At 30.8% G+C, this 18268-nt stretch overlaps 1 protein-coding gene across 2 annotated transcripts in view; it reads right to left on the bottom strand.

Annotated features, from left to right (window-relative positions):
* The window catches only part of LOC118071107 (phosphatidylinositol 3-kinase 2-like), a 187913-nt gene that overhangs the window by 112274 nt on the left and 57371 nt on the right, over nucleotides 1-18268 (bottom strand). The window contains exon 2 of one of the 2 annotated variants that reach the window (XM_035090061.1): nucleotides 14560-14733. In XM_035090061.1, the coding sequence (XP_034945952.1) occupies nucleotides 14560-14733 (174 nt within the window). The remainder of the gene's footprint in view (nucleotides 1-14559; nucleotides 14734-18268) is intronic. The other variant, XM_035090062.1, reaches the window with a different exon arrangement.

Below are 18268 nucleotides of genomic sequence, written 5' to 3'. Positions count from 1 at the left end.
ACAATTCTATTTGTTATGAAGAATGGAAACGGGTTCTATTTGAATTGTTTTTTCATTTTTTCCACTGGGAAGTTGGTCGTGTGGACCTTTTTTATTGCAATGAAGTCTTCAAAAACATATAAACACTCATTATCGTAATATAAAATTTCCCTTTTCTTTACAGTTTATTGTAACATATCCGTGTTGATACGACTTGTCAACTGATCATTAATCCATGATTTATATAAATTATAGGGCCTTAGAATGGATAGTGCGCTGCGGTAATGACAACCTGATGGACCTATCTGCTAGTCAACTACAAGGTAAGCAAATTTGTTCTTATTATTTTGATAAGACCGATTACAAAGATATGCATCGCAAATGTTTGAAAGAAACCACACTACTAAAACTTTTTGATAATGACTCGGTGTGTACAACTGACGAGTGCGTGAAAAATCTTGCTGTCCCTTCGATTAGAAGATACCATAAAGAAGTATCCACCCAAACCGATTCTGTTTCCAAAAATGTCTCTTCAAGCAATACTTACAGTCATTCCCGTCGTAGTGAATATATTAATAGGTTGATAAAACAAAAAGCAATTTTGAAGAAAAAATTATGTGATGCTCAAAAAATGATTAAAAATTTAAAACGCGCCTAAAAAACTCGTCGCGTAACCGTTCATACTGTATTGAGCGATGCAGCATTATTTTTAGATAAAAATCCATTTGAATTTTTAAGAATGCAACTTGAACATTCCGTTATGGTAAAAAAAGGATGGAGTCTTGAAGACCAAAAATTTTCAACATTTCTATACTACGTATCTCTCAAGGCATACAATTTTCTACGTGACGAGAAAAAACTATCATTTCCTTGTGTTAATACAATTCGGGGATAGATAAACAATTTAGATTTATCTTCAGGATTGAATGAAAATTTATTTTACAGAATAAAAGAGAAAGCCGAAATAATGTGCCCCACTGAACGGGATGCAGTTCTAGTGTGGGATGAGCATTAAACAGGAACTCGATTTTAACTCGAAAAATGATTATATAGAAGGCTTCCATGATCTTGGTGAATTGGGAAGAAAGAAAGAATTTGCAAAATATGCTCTAGTCTTTATGATAAGAGGCTTAAGATTTTCATGGAAGCTACCAATAGCTTATTTTCTTCCACACACCACAATTGGGGCTAATGATTTATTAACATTGAATAAATCATGTGTGACCACATGTTTCTATTCGGGAATTAATATTCGGTCGATGGTTTGCGATCAGGGGCCTGCAAACCAAAGAGTAGTATCGTTATTAGAAATAACAGAGTCAAAGCCATTTACCATTATTTGTAATAACAGAATTTATTTCAACTATGATATTTGCCACCTGATTAAATCAGTCAGAAATCGTTTGATTGAGAATGATTGTTAATTAGAGGTGAGCGAGTATCATGGGCTCCTATTGTTGAACTTTTTAAATATGAAAAAAGTAATGGATGTCGATCGGCTCCTAAATTAACATCGCAACATGTTCAGCCCAATAACTTTGAAAAGATAAAGGTGAAACTAGCAACCCAAGTGTTCAGTATGTCTGTTTCTGCTGCTTTGAAAACAGGAAATCAGACAAACAATTTACGTCATCGCACATACCTTGCCACTGCCGAATTTTGCAAAAAGATGAACGATATTTTCGACTGTTTAAACGCGATAAAAATCCATTATGCCGTGGGTTGTCAAACAGTTCACCACAAGTAAAAAAATGCCTCGAAGAGAACCTTGATAGGCTGAATACTTGGGAATATGCTGTTTGCATATATACGTCGGCGCACAGGAAATAATTATAATTCGTCTGCAATGCAATTCAGACAAAACATTCAGTACAGTATCGTTGCAGGATTGATAGCCCCTTCCAAAGGATCAAATTGTATTGAAGATGATGACAATAGTATGTCATTAACTATCAGGCCTACTGATCGTCCTTCAGAAATTACAACTCAGAATAATAAGATTGTAGATGAAGTTGAAAATAATAATTTATATCATATTGATAACAGTAATGATAATGAAGATTCTGATGAAGATATAGATTTTGATGCGCCATCTCTGGAAAATTGTGCGATGAAATATATTGCAGGCTATTTAGTTTATAAATGTCTGAAAAAATATAACTGCTATGATTGTATGATGACATTGAGTAAACATTCTGAGAAATTAGATAATGAAAACGAATTGTTAATATTTAATAAAGCATACGAAACTTTTGACGGGGGATATTTTGGTAATTTGAATGTACCAACTGATGAATTTTCTCATGTGATTATGACAGCTTATGATTCATTTAATCGCTTATTTCCAGAGGTCTCTCACCTGATGAATATTTCGCAAATTTCGAAAGAACGAATTGAAAAAAATGTAAAACATAAACACAATCAGTTTTGGAAAGTCGAAGGCGCATGCTATTATCATCGTGATTATATTATCAACCATTTCGTACGAATGCACATTTTTTATAATCTCAAGTGGTTAAATAAAAATCATGCACCTTTGAAAAAGAGACCACTCATTGATTCTACAAATAAACCTCTGGCAAAGTTAAGAAAAGTAATGCATGGTTAACAAATTAGCAGTTTTAAAAAAAATTATAAATTTGATTTTTCAGTCGCTTACTTTAAGTAGATGTGCAAACCTTCCCTGTACTCCTATCATTATCCGTCCTTTACTTTTCTTTCATCCTTTTCTCCCATACGAGAAAGATGTACATTTTCAAAATATAGTTATACCTTATATAATTGATTATATAAAAACATAGTCATGTAGTCAATTAGATTGTTTGAATATATTTTTTTTGTGTGGGACAATCCCCTCCCGGTGGACATTGTCTATCACCTTCACGTGGTGTCCACTGAGTAGTACCTGATAAGACGTTTTATAAATAAACTTGTATATAATAAATTTGTAAGAGGTATAAGAGGAAGTTATCACGAAGTAAAATTTATTTTGTAATATAAAAAATTTATTAATAATTGAATTATTTGTATTATCGGGTACTAGCCAAGCATAGACAGATGAAATTATCAATATTTGAAATGATCCTTTTATTATTGTTCCAATACCAATGTTATACACTTTCAAAATTGTTAGTAACCCTGACTGAAAACTTCAACTCTTTCGAAATAGTTGAGGCGTTTTAAGGTGTAGTAGGGCAGTAAGACATGATAAAAATAAGTATTTCAATTTTTCTTAGTGTATAATCTGTACTGTAAAGTTATTTATTATGTCTTTGTGAAATAGAATATCACCATTGGAGCTAATAAATTGGATGGTGATGTCATAATCAGGGAGTAATTCTTCGTCTTTTAACATTTTAAATATTGTATCATTATTTTGTTAAATGTTTCGGAGTAGCAAGACATTGATTATCTTTAAAAGAGGAAGATCCTTTTCTTTTTCATAGTTAAGTGATTCGTAATTACTAAAAACTATAGTATCAAGTAACTGTATGATTACCCAATTATAGAAGTAACTTGTATTTGGATTTTTAGGATTATAACTTTAAGCATTATCCTCTAGCATAATATAGAACTTGATTTCCATTCTCACGTTTTTTTCCTATAAATTTGTCACAGATTTATAAAAAATGTATTATAATTTTAAGCATTTTTTCCGTATCTAGAGTAGCGAGAATCTCATTCAATCTCATCATAGTTTTACTAATATCGATAATGTAATGTGATTGTTTATTAACTGTAACTGTTAGATACTGTCATTAACTAGTTTTTATATCATAATCTTAAAAATTAATTGCTAAAAAAAACATTATAATTATAATTGTAAATTTTTTTGTCAACAAATTGTTCAAAAGTAAAATTCATAAAATGTATAAGATGATTTATGTAACAATTATGATGAATAAATAAAGATATGAAATTAAACGTGATGCAACATGCTTCGATTATTCTTTGACTCGAAACTTTATAACCTTAAGATAAGAATAATTGTAAAAAAAAATTTGGTCTAGGCTTACGTTGTACCCCGACAACGAACTTCTCATGAATTGAAATCCGTAATTTCGTCATCTTTTAGTTTTTTGTTTTATAAAAAATCGTTATTGTTATAAACAATATATAATCGGTGAATCCATTTAATTGTAATTTAAGATAATTTCATCAATATTCATCGAATATCGAATTATTAAGGGAAAAAAGGCCACCCGAATTTCCAAAAAAAATTATAATAAGTATTATTATTTAATTAATAAATAAAAAAAACCGACGAGATTTGAACCAGTCACCAGAAGATTCTTAGTTAGAGAACTTACCTCTGAGCTACCGACCTATTATTTTTCTATGAAAGTAAAATAAAATTTAAAGTTTTAAGTGGGCTTGCCCTACGGAACAGTAAAAGAAGGGTATTTTTTTATTTTAGGTGAAATTCCACCTCAACTTCGGTTTGAGTTTCAAATGAAATGAAGGTTTATGACGGATTATCCCTTCAAACAATAGCCTTTATAAATACATACATTGAGAAGACATTTTAAAGCATAGAGTGCGTTTTAAAATCCTACCACTAGTTTTTTCCTCCCTACCATTCCCGCGTTTAGTTTTGCTCCGCCTCGACGCAGTCTTGAGCGCTGCTTTTCATAGCAACGCCATCTCCTGTTTTTTTGACGAGTCTCTAACTCACGTTTTAACTCTCCATTTGGATTGAACTTCTATACTAGTCTTTCTTCTCTGTCACCGTTGCTTAGCAACACGGCATGATGACAAACGTAATTAAACATTTTTTTATTTCAAATGACATAAGGTACTTAAAGATAGACAACAAAAATAGTTGAATATTGCTTTATTAAGTTATTATTTTACTTAAAATATGATTTTATTTTTACTCAAGTATATTTGATTAAATTCAAGCCCTTCACTCATAAATATATTTTTATTATATTTTTAGCGTTTCCTTTTCATAAGAGTCTTATGATATTTAACTGCAATTTCATCGTTTTTGGAATGTTTTCTCCTAAAGCAAAATAAAAAGTCACTAAGTGGATAATTAATAGACATAGTATGCACAAACATGATACAACATTGGCCGCACACTTAAGAATCTGACTGTTGTAGATGTTTGACGGCGTGGCGGAAGTATTGACAATGCTCTTTAAGTCTTCTAAGGTGTTCTAGAATAATTGGTGGCACTCCACAGCAGCCGATGTCATCTCGGAATGGAAATTTTCAATCGCCGTCAAAAGTAACGTTATTAACAAAATCTATGATTATTCGTCGTAGTAATTGCCCCAGAATAGCATTGTCAATGGTTTGTTATTAACACCACTATGTATAGAAACAGCCTTTACTTCCACACGTGTTAAAGAATATTTAGCTGTAGTTTTTGTAAAAACCCGGGCATATGAAAGCAAAGTACTCGGGGATATCTTTATGCAACTCATTATTAGAGGATCTTCCATTATTCCAACTTTGCATTTAACAGCAGAAGCATTTATTAAACGAAATGAATCTCGAGATTTTGTTAAACATAGCCTTGTTTGAACACTGTTTACTAAACAAACGCTCTTGATTGAATACATCACAATGTAGGTGGCCAAGTAAATCGAAGGTGTTCCACATGATAAATATCTACACCGTTTTTTCAAGCCTTCATTTTCATCTGTAACACCATCCATTTTACCGGGAGTGTCTTGAGACTATCCAACAGTACTCAGGTGAGAATTTTTCGCATAACGACTATAATTCAAAAATTTTTCGATGTATACTCTATAAGCATCCTTGCTTCCCCCGTCCGAAGGACGGAAATTGAGTACCTCGCCTACTAGGGCATAACTCTGGGAAATTATAACTCTACTCTCTTCGCGATGGCGTTTCCCGGGACGCGTATACTTGCACCTTGAAATAGGCACAGGGATACACGTAACAAGCCCGAGGCCTTACAACATACCACTACGAGTCCGACCTCAATTGGCCAGTTGTACCCAGTCCTACATGTCATATTTTGACTTTGGAGCCCCAGGCACAGGGCTTGGAATGTGGCCTCCCGTAGTACCAACTTTATCCGCTTTGGTTAGCGGTGGCTAGCGCGTCTCGTGCTCGGCGTGTTCGGAGTGCCCATATTCAGACTACTATATAGAGCAGTACGAAATAGAGCACGACGAACTATAATCTGCCCCCGTGTTACGCGATATATCTTAAAGGACAGAAACATCTATGTAAACCCGGGGGCCTACACTCTATAAGCATATAAATTATTAAGCGGTGACACACATTTTTGATTGAAATAGTCATCAACTTAATTAAGCATAGAATGCATGAAATTATTTATAGGGCCAACATTAATATCTGACGTCGTTTTACAAGATCAGCCTGTAATGCCTTACGAGATGTAATCTGACTTCGAAATTTAACATAGTACGCGCAATACATTCATCTCCTTGGCCTTGTACAACAAATTCAATAGGCAAATTATCTGTAAATAATATAATCGGTTTATAGAACATCCATCGAGAACCCTCAATATTTATTCGTGTAAGTGAAATAGAAAGAAATTCTAGTTCTGTTTTTGTACACTCACAAAAATGAACATGAGAAAATGCCGTTATGATTATTGAAATATGTCTCCTACAGATCATAATTTTTTACAAAATTGTTTCTTGATCTTTTCTGTTTTCTTTACCTTTTTTCTGTTAATCTTAGGGGCTTCGCTTTATCTCTTTTTCCTTTACGGCCCTATTTTTTTGCTTTTTTTAACAAAGCGTTTTCTTCTCTTTTGAAAACGAGTGTTCTCTGAGCGACTGTTATGGAGCAACTGTTGATTTGGTGATGAACCTAGTGGTATATAGCCCAAGCCGCTCATCCAGTTAATAATTTTTTCTATGGCTTTTCGTTTTTAATTCTGTCTAGACTCTCATAAACGAGCTCGAACAGATTCTTTGAATGATAGACTATTATCAAGGACATCATCAACAATACTCAAACCTTATTTCAAAGGTTCATTATCTAAAATTTTCACACCACTTTTAAGGAAAAGCAGTGCAGACTTAAATAAATCCTCTAAAAAACTGCCGATGCAAATCTAGAATTAGAAATCTAAGAATTCATTAAAAATATGGTGACAGTTAAACTAGGTGAGCCTTGTTACAGCTGTCTGCGCAAACTACTGTACCCTGTATATAGCCACCTGGATTCAGAGCCCATTTTATATGCTCGCTGATATGAAAGAGCTTATTCAGCTCCGCGATCAGATAATCAAGTCTTTGATACATAGCCGGGGGTAAACGGACAGCATGATGAAAAAAATTCATTGGAATGCTTACTTTTAGTGATATACCCCATTCTCTAGTTAGTTTGAGAGGATGGGATAACTGTGTAATGAAGTGAGTTGTGGTGTTATCAGGAAAGCAAAGCATGCTACTATTACTGGGTAATGTTATATGAAACTCGTCTTTTTGTAAGGCCATTTTTATTTTTGCTGTTTCGATTCTTGACCAACTTTTGGTAGTTTTTTTGCATAGAAAACACCGTCGATATCTTGATGATTAAGATCTTGAAGTATTTAAGCGGGTGGTTGACGAACCATTAATATACGAATAATTTTTGAAATTTTTTTGCTCCAGCCACTTGTACATCCTTTCGTGGAAGCTACTTTTGCCTTACTGATATAAATAAGATCACCGACACTACATTTAGGCTTCTCTGATGTTTTCTTGCAACATTCGTTCTTTCAAAGTACGATTGAATCGTTCATCGCCTAATCACGTGACCAGCCTAGTTAGAAACATTAGGACAGATGTCCTTTTAATTAGCCTAATTCGCGGCACTCGTTCTCTTCCGCTGAAGATAGACGTATAGAGAGAGCTCTATCAATCATTATTTTCCAATAATCACAACTGGCCCGTTTTCGCAATAACTCTTGACTTTGGAAGATCAATTTGGGACGAAACAAGTCTACGAAGATTCGCAGGTCAGTCTACCACAGTATCATCACAAAGAATACATGTCAAATCTGTTAATAACAGATCAACTTTATATTATTATATATTTAGCGAAAAGACCATCACTATATTTTCATATAAGTTATTGTTGATTTATTTTTTCAACTAAATTTTTCGCTTGTTGATAATAAATGGTCTGAATTTAATAATGATAATTTTCTGAAGTTATTCCTTAAGAATTCTACACACCCAAAAATGAAAAAATATTTGTATCCAAAGCATTATTACTAAAAGAAACGCGCTACCATCCTATTCAAAAATGAATTTTTATAGCAGCAATAGCACCTTCTACTTTCAAACCGACATAAATGCTCCCATGTTATTGACATAGACAAGAAGCGTAATATGGTTGAGGTAGTACCGCGAAAACATTAACAGTTGGCGAAGAAAGCAGCCTATAATTAATGAAAAAATTAAAATCTCAAAACGTGTAGGGATAAGGTGAAAAATATTCTCGTTGACATTTTATTATCATAGTACAATTTGTTACATAAATGTTTGCATAAGAATAAATTGTAACAATTTAACCTGCTGTTTGTAAAACTATAAAACAACGAATCTGTAATGCGTGTAACAGATATTTTGTAAGTGATAGCTGCTATGATAAACATCTATTAAAAAAGTCTGCTTTACTTAAGGGCAAAGATAAAGATTTAACTATTTGTAATCTAGTACAAATTTGTGAAAAATGTTTTGATTTAAAAATATACAGTCCATCTGAAAGAAAACAGCATGTCTGTAACGAATCTTTTTGCCGTATTAGTAATTATAACCGGCCAATAAATCATCGCTGTTATATGAGTCTACTTAAACCAACACTGCCTCAAAAAGTAGTACTTTAATTTTATGATTTCGAAACACAATAACACAATCATGTTAAAGGTGATAAAATGACAATATTACATATCCCTAATCTTTGTGTTGTTCAGAAAGTAGCCGTGTTTTGTGCTGGAAATAATAATTTACTACAAACCTGTGCTTTTTGTGGTAAACGCGAATATGTATTCCATGACTACCCGATTGGTAATCTTGTAGATTCAGCCATTCAAACATTTAAATATGGTACTAAAAAAATATGTATTGCCTATAATGCTCGTAGTTTTGATGCACATTTTATTCTTCTTTATTTGATAGAAAACAAAAAAACATATTCCAAATCTTATTTTAAATCAGAATAAGATTGTTGTCATGACAACAAATAATGTGACATTTTTAGATAGTTTAAATTATTCACAAATGCTTTTTAGAGCTCTGCCTGAAGTATTTAGTTTTGACAGCGGGATAAGTAAAGGTTTTTCCCCTCATTCATATCAGAGATATAATACTTGAATGGTGACGTTTGTTCCTTCTTTAGATGTTGTAGATTAGCATCACCATGCTCAAAAACTTTTAGAAAAAAATTTTCAAAATCTAATGGAATTGACATTTTACTGCCGCGCGGTGCATATCGGTGGTCATCCAATCACTCATCTATAGCGATTCCATGGTTAATATTCCAGGAGAAAAAGCGTGGACACATTGTAGATCATGCAGCACGACGTAAAGAGATCCGGCTACCTTGTGGTACTTTAGACAACGGTTATTATCATAATCCAGAAAGTCAAGAAAAAATTGGATTGTATTTCCATGGGTGTAATTGGCATGGATATACAAATATGTTATCACGTAAATAGAGATCAACAACGTCGTCCAGGCGAAACATTTGATCAATGTTTAGAATTAACACGGGCTACTACAAATAGAATACGTTCAACAGGGTATATATGTGGTGCCTGAGCACTCACATTTATATTTTCTTATATTTATTTTAATGTATTTATAATCGATACTGATCAACACTTTCCGTCAGGTCGATCACCTCACTAATCGGGGTGATCGACTTAATCAGGGTAACTGTTATCATAATGATATAGCTGAGCGTGTGATAATATTAACACCTTCCTAAAAATTAAACAAGAAGCAAGTGGCTGGCCAAAACAATGTGAAAATAATCCTGTTCAACAAAAATTATATCTAGAAAATTATGAAAAAGCTGAAGGCATTAAATTAGAAAGGGAAAAAATAATACATAATCCCGGTTTGCGATCAGTTGCAAAATTATTTCTAAATTCGTTATGGGGTAAATTTAGGCAGCGTGAAAATCTTACCCAAACTGAAATAGTAAATAATCGTGTTACGCTTATGGAATTACTGACAAATCCCGGGATCGATTTTACATGCTTACACTGCGTTAATAATGATATTTTGCATGTGTCATAAGTACAGAAAGAAGACACTCTTGAGTTACACCATACTACAAATGTTGTCATAGTAGCCTACACAACAGCTCAAGCCCGTTTAAAAATATACTCTTATTCAGAAAAATTAGGTGCTTGCGCTTTATATTGTGATACTGTTTCAGTCATTTATGTTTCCAATAAATATAGTGCCGATCTTAAAACGGTGAACAAATTTAAAGTAGAATAACATATATCAGCCACAAAAAAATCGGAGGTCACACGTCGGGATACTTTCCTTGTAGGTCATTGAACTACATGACACGAGATATGATTTATATTATTCAAGTGGAAAACATCAGAACAATTTCTGTAGGAAATCAATAAATTCAAAAAAAAATACGACTTTGGAAATATTTTGTTAAAAAAAATAAAAAAAATAATAAATTTTGACAAATAGTTTTGACCATTATACTCATTAAAAGTTTTTCGGATTAAATAAATGTTCGTGAAAAATTATATGCATAGCTAATTATAAATCTAGTTTAAGATATAAGTAACAGTCTTAAAAGTGTCTTTTTACGCTAATTAAGCAGACCAATTTTTTTTAGAGAAGCATTTTTATACAACTGTTTACAAATATGAAACTTTTTTACCCTCCTAGTTGTTATACTGAGTAGAATAACTATCGAAATATTGAACAATTCATTACATCATAAATGAATTATTTTAAGAAATCTCCATAATGTTCACAAAATAAGGTATACATTTTATTACACCCTTTTTATCCATTGAAAATTTCACTATTATTAAAATTTAGATATTCATATAGCATACAATGATGTCATCACATTATAACCGTGTGACGAGTAGACCTAATGTTAAGGATGCTGCATGATATTTTCCGAATAATCAAATTTAACAAATTATAGAGATAAATAACAATATTAGTATAAGTGATAGTGAACAAAAAATACCAAAGTGATTTGTTTAAATTTCTGTGAAGTCATTATTCATTAAAGAGTTTTTTACATAAACTATTCAATAATTGAAAACGCTGTCCTAATATAATATCATTTTTCTTTATTCTTGAAATGGATACCAGTCATTAATAAATGTTTTCAATATTTAAATAAACAATATGTACAAAAATCTCATATTATAAAGAAATCTATCAAAATTGCTAATTATTAACACTTATTTTTCAATTCATGATACCTATCACTATAAAAATAACAACTGTAGCACGAAATCAAACAATACTGCAGCGGCAGGCTCAATGAGTGCATCGGTTCATTTCTAGTGATCTATTATAATACTTGTAATGTACGTTAATCCAAATAATGGAATAAGAAAAGCATAATAGATTTTGTTCTTTATGAGTCATCATTATATTCGAAATTAACTGTATTAATGACGAAATTTGGAAATAATTAAAATTTAATTATTATTATTGAACATTTTAACATGAAATTACCTCAGTAGAATTTATTTTAGGCATGCCTAAAAACCTATTGGGCCCTTATTAGGAATTAAATAAGTGAGCGTAAATTAGGCATTCCCAACTTATGCCTGATCAATTTGTTTGTAGGATGAAATAAAATTTGCCCAATTTCGCACTACCCTATAACTTCTCAATTATAACCTTGTAAACTTAACAGAAACGATGTCTTAGTTCGTCATTTATTAGGAAATGTTTATCAGGTCCACATTAGGCTAACAAAAATTACATCTAAATTAGGCGCACATTACATTAGCCTCATTAAAATGTTTGAAGAACGAATCAAAAAGTTGTCAGGATGAATTCAAAAAAAAATTTGTTACAATATAAAAGATCTACATTATATTAAGTATTTTCTTTAAATTCCAATAACAAAGTATTTTTATAATATAAATATTTTCAGATATCCTTTATTCTTTAAATAATAGTTGATTGTTTTTATTAAAGCTTTACTGGATTACGTTGACTAGAAATATATTGTAGTTTCAGAAAAAATAAATGATTTAGAAGTATAAAAATATTTAAACCATTAAAATTATTTATTATTGAGATTTAAAGTAAATAATGATTTATAGGAATCTTTTAAAAAATTATACATATAGATTCGTTAATATAAGTATAATGGCAATAATTTTTTAATTGAATAAATAGCTGAGCCGATAAAGACACTGGTCTCAGATACGATCAAGCTAGCGATCGTAGGTTCGAATCCCCCAAGGAACAAATTTCAGCATATTTATTTTCGCAGAAATTTAATTAAGATACGTTTAATAATTAGTATTTCAACAATATAAAATCATAAAAAATGAGATAATCAAACAATTTAGTTTTTATATATAACTTGTCTTAATTAAGCTTCCCTCACTTAGTCCCAATAGGGACAAGCGTTAGATTCACAATGTGGACCTAATGTGGTATCCCATTTGGTGCCTAACTTGAATTTAGGAAATTCGAATTGGGTGCGAACTCTTTCCAAAAATAAATTCTACTCGGGTAAAAATGAATTTTTTTCCCCGTGATAAATTACACTTAACGATGAATGATGACGTTTGTACTGGAACAACACGGTATACAAAGTATTCAGATACTAGCGCACAGAGAAAATAGTCATGACCATATTTCTAGAATTCTAGAAAACTTTACTAGAAACTCTTTGACTTATATGGATGATCGTTGAGTCAAGAAAAATTTACTAAAAATGTCTCATCAACACATACTCAAGGTTTACAATAAATTCTAGTAGAATTTACTTGACTAGAGAGTAATTTTTACAAATGTTGTAGCTAATTTAGTCAAATTTTTCAACAACATATTAAAAAATTGATTATTCGGTAAAATTATCAACAGTATATTTCATTTATGTAACGTGTCATCTACTATGATGTTTAAGAAATATTATACTCTTTAAATTGTCTATCGTAAGAATTGTGGCGGTTTACGCAGAAAATGCGAAAAACCAATTTATAAAAATAATTAAGAAAATAAAAAATTATTTTGCTAGACGCTATATGTATACGCTGAACACCAATTTCACGTATTTACAGTTTAAAGATTGCAGAAAACGCAGATTTTAAGATAGTAAAGAATATTCTATTGAGGTGATTCGAACCTACGATCGCTTAGTACACACGAAACTAACTAAACCGACGCTTTCACCCGCTTGGCTATCCGAAACTATTGGAAAGAATCAAAATTTTTATTTATATAAAATTGTGGTAATATGGTTATTCGAATACTGTTCATTAGAAAGTATGGAAAACTGTTCCATACTACTAATAAAATTTTACTAGAATTCTAGCAACGTTCTCTAGAATGACTCAAATCGACGAGTCAACTAATAAGGCTCTCATTATTTTCGTCCATCCAGTCATTTTTGCTAGACAACATGAGAAAGTGATTAAGAAATAAAGTAGAAAATCTTAAATTGACTCTGCTTGATTTTTCTAATACTATTTATCAGATATGATAAGAACTGTTTCACACTGCGAATAAAAATTAATTAGAATTCCAGTGACGTTTTCTAGAATATGTTTACTTGATTAGTCAAGTAATGTAGCTCTGATTATTTTTCTTCGTGTGGTTGAACACTTAATTTCATTAAAATCAAAAATTTTAGTTTATTGTGATAGTTGCTACTAACAAACCATGTCTATTTTACCAGATTGGAGTTATTATAAAAAGAGCTAATTCCAATTTTATAAATCAACTGTTATTAAACTTCTTGTCATTTTTACATTTAAACGTATAAATTTCCATTGTTCTTTAATTTTACAAATGTGAAAATATTCTTACAAAATATATTGATACATATAATTGTAAGATATTATTATGATTTAAAATCTAATAAAAATCGATTATTACAATGTACGAAAGTGCATCTTGCATGAATTTTTTTTTTTTACTGTAACTTCTAATACTTTTTTACTTCTCAAAATTTTACGTGTCAGACAAATTGAAGATGTCTGTAACAAACTCAACATTTCCATATTTCAAAAATGCTTCAGGTTTTCATGAACGTAACCATTTACATTATATTAAAAAAAAAAAAGATCACAAACAAACTAAAGAAGCAGACGATGAGTAAAGAATTCGCTGTAGGCGCAGATACTTATTAACTGGTAACGTCATTTATACCTTAACACGCACTTTTTTCATGGGAGCACACGCGATACGTGAAATAGCTTCTTCACAATTACGGTATTATTGTTGTTATCGATAATAACATGTAATGGTCAATCGTATTTATGTTTGTTGTGCCCTCATCGTTATTAATGTTTTAGATTTATACATTTTTTTAATTTTATATATTATTTTCAACTAGTCTATTGACAACTTGTGTTATTACACAGCGTAAAAATAAATCAATTAACATTACCTAACAGCTTGGTAACAACAGCACCTTGACGATTTAAAGAAAGAACATGATGTGCTAAATTATTGTAATGTTGTAATGTACCTATTCCATGTGACAGTTCTAGTAGTCGTTGTCGTGTTATTCCAATGACAGCATTTGTATTTTCAGTGACTCCACCTTTTTGGAAACTTGTTCCTGAAAAATTATACAAAATGTGATTAAAAAAAAGCAGACTAAGTTTTCAAGTGACAGTAATGGAAAACAGTGTGTAAAATGAAAATTCTTTTTATTCTTATATTTTTTCTATGTACCAAATATTCGGGAATTCCTGATAAACATTGAGAACGAGTCAGTGTTCTCTTTCTTTGTCGTTTACTTACCCATTCTTACTTGTTTGACATTAATAGCTACAGACAACTCTTTTCAAAAAATATATTGCTACACATTTTTTTAATGCAAAGATTTCTGTATGCAATTAATTATAGAATCAATGAGAAATTTTTCATTGTTTTTTTATACCAAAGAAGACTTTTATGGTTATACGTAACTATCATAAATAGAATCAAGAGATACGGTAGTGTCTCGTACACCAAGCATAAATCACTGTCATCTTGACCTTACGTCACGACGAGGTACTGCTGTGTCTCTATACAAATTATAAGGTAATTTTTGCAGGTTATACTTCTGAAAACTAACGAATTTCTCTCATCTAACGCAATCATTGGCTAAAATCAAAAATTTGCCGTTAAGCAAATGTTGGCCTTCGATTAAGCATACTATTGAGTATTTTCGTAGCTTCATTCATGACGTAAAATTGAAAAAATTTCGTTGTGCAAAAATGGGGTAAAATAAGAGTTTTTAATTGCTATGAAGCTTGCTCACGAACAGATTATAAAGTTGGTAGAAAGTTATTCTTACTTAAGCGTGAATGTACAAATAAAAGAAATATTTTTTTAATAAATTTTTATATTTAACTTCCCATAAGGAAGTTATTGAAATTGGGTCGATTTGTGAAATTTGAATTTTTATCATATCTTCACGTTTCATGATATTAGCAAGCATACTGACCAATTTTTTTATTATGTGTGTGTACACACGTATGTACGTATGTACGGACGTCAGAATTTTTTTCGTTTTCGATATCTCAAGAACAGATCAAGATATCGACTTCAACCAATATTTATTCGGAATATATAATTACAAAGAAGATCTGAGTGAAATTTGAACAAATTCGTTCAAGGTGTTTTTTTTATAACAAAAAAACTAATAATGAATGAATGAAAAGATTAACGATTTACAATACTTTTAAACGAAAGAATAACAATTTTATTCTAAAATGAAGTCAATATTGACTAGACATTATTGTTCACAACCAAATACGACCTTTACTAATCACATATTGTTTGTAAGAATACGAATTTGTTATAAACAATTGAAAATTGTATTTATTGATGAAATAATGCATATATCACACCGATTTGGATGCTTTCAACAAAATAATATTACTAATGATGAATAATGACTCTTAAAAATTACGCATGGTTTATAACTATTTAAATTTGTTATAAACAATTACTTATGGGAGGTTCAACGTGTTAGCACAGACAAAGTGTGATCAGACCAATTTTTTTAATATTTATTCTAGTTGATATGTACAAAATATTGTGAAATCGTATCAAAAACAGCCCCTTTTTCTAGACTGTACTAAAATATGCGCTAAGCATAAAAAATGACAATGATACGATGACGAAGAGTCCTAAAATCATTGAATGCTAATTATTTAAATGTAAGAACCCGAATATGTTGTTAAAAAATTTGACTAAATTAGCTACAACATTTGTAAAAATTACTCTCTAGTCAAGTAAATTTTACTAGAATTTATTGTAAACCTTGAGTATGTGTTGATGAGACATTTTTAGTAAATTTTTCTTGACTCAACGATCATCCATATAAGTCAAAGAGTTTCTGGTAAAGTTTTCTAGAATTCTAGAAATATGGTCATGACTATTTTCTCTGTGCGCTAGTATCTGAATACTTTTTATCTGATAACTACAATCGACTAATTGTTTGAAAATCCTAATGTCGACAAGGATTAAACGATTAATCCGAGCTATTTTTTTCACAAAAAAAAAAAATGATAAGTGGATAAAAATATTGGCTATTAAAAATACTTTTAGGCCAAACAATAACAATTTTGTTTACAAATTAAGCTGATATTGACATAACATTATTGTTCCAACCAAATATGACTTTCAACAATTACATATTGTTTATAACTATATAAATTCGTTATGAATGAATCTTTAAGTTAGTATTGAGAATGAAAGAAAATACTTTAAATCCAATTTTTGCTCTTTCACAACACATTATTTCTTACAAGCAATAAACGTCGGTTTATATTTATTCCACATAGGTTGTAACTTTATTTCAGTAAAAAAAAACATTTACCGTTGAAAGAGTTCAAGTATAATAGATAGATGCCGTTCTTCATTGTTTATCATAAATTGGATTGTTATAAACAAAAAGAGTAGGCTCCCATACATTTACAACATTTGTAACTTAACTTCAATAAAAGGGTAAATTTACTGTTAAAAGGGCTCGTTAATGTATCCAGTAAATCCTTTTTTTTTGTTTATATTGATGTTAATTTTTAAAGAAGAGAAATGTGGAAGTCTCGACATAAAGAATTAAACTATTTTTTTAGGTAATCTTTTAATTGAAGTAGATTGTTTCAATCTAAGATATGACTTGACCTCTAAACCATTGGAAGATGTCTATATTGATGGTAGTATTGGATTATTTTCTTCCAACTAACTTGTTGAGGTTTTTGGATTTATTGATTATTGCCAATTTATCTATGAGATTTTATTATTGAACTTATGAATTAACATAATAAAAAAGACTAAACGTTATAAGAAGGTTTGCAATAGTAGAATACACTGCACATTACTTGAGTATATTTTTAAATAATAAATTTTCTTATCATTCATAAAATTTTCAAAAGTTCAATTTTAAAATTCATTATGTATTTAAATTCTAGAAAAATAATTTTCACAATTGTAGGTGGCGTTGTGATACATAATGATATCAAGAGTGTATTTGATATCTTCCTAGTAGATGTTTTGATTTCCAGGCTCACTGACTTGGGTATTTCGAAGCTTACGCTACGCTTTATCTATAACTTAGTCTCATGAACACTTAGAATTTAGAAATGGTACTTTTTCTAAATCGGCCTGGCGTTTTCGGGGTCTTTTCCAAGGAAGTGTACTAATTCCCTTACTTTTTTCCTTATAGGTCAATAATCTAGGTCAGAGAGAGCATTCTTCTTTGAAAACTTTGTGGTATGCTGATGACCCTTATTTTTTTGTGAGAGATATCTATATTACTAAAGCGCTATCCTCATTAAAAAGTCTGTCAATGATTGTAACGCTTTTTTGAATGAATTTGATCTTAAAATTTCACCTGAAAAAAGTAGCTGGGTAATTTTCAACAGAACAAAGAACCTTACGAAATTAAGAAGAAATTACGATCAATGGCTAAGTTATCTCCTTCACTAACTCCGTCAAATTTCTGTGATTAATTCTGAAAGAACTTTTGAATTGAGTTCCTCAGATTGATGCTTTCTGGGCCAAATGCAAAAATCCTTTAGCATTAATAAGCTGTTTAAGAGGTACTTAATGGGACACTAATCTCTCCCTTCTGTTAAGGTTATACAAGATCTTAATTCGTT

This window comes from Chelonus insularis, unplaced genomic scaffold, assembly GCF_013357705.1.
Source record: "Chelonus insularis isolate UGA/USDA-ARS -01 unplaced genomic scaffold, ASM1335770v1 contig_74_pilon, whole genome shotgun sequence".
NCBI lineage: Eukaryota > Metazoa > Arthropoda > Insecta > Hymenoptera > Braconidae > Chelonus > Chelonus insularis.
Note: the sequence above shows the minus strand (reverse complement) of the source record. Positions and strands in the feature narration are given on the sequence as shown.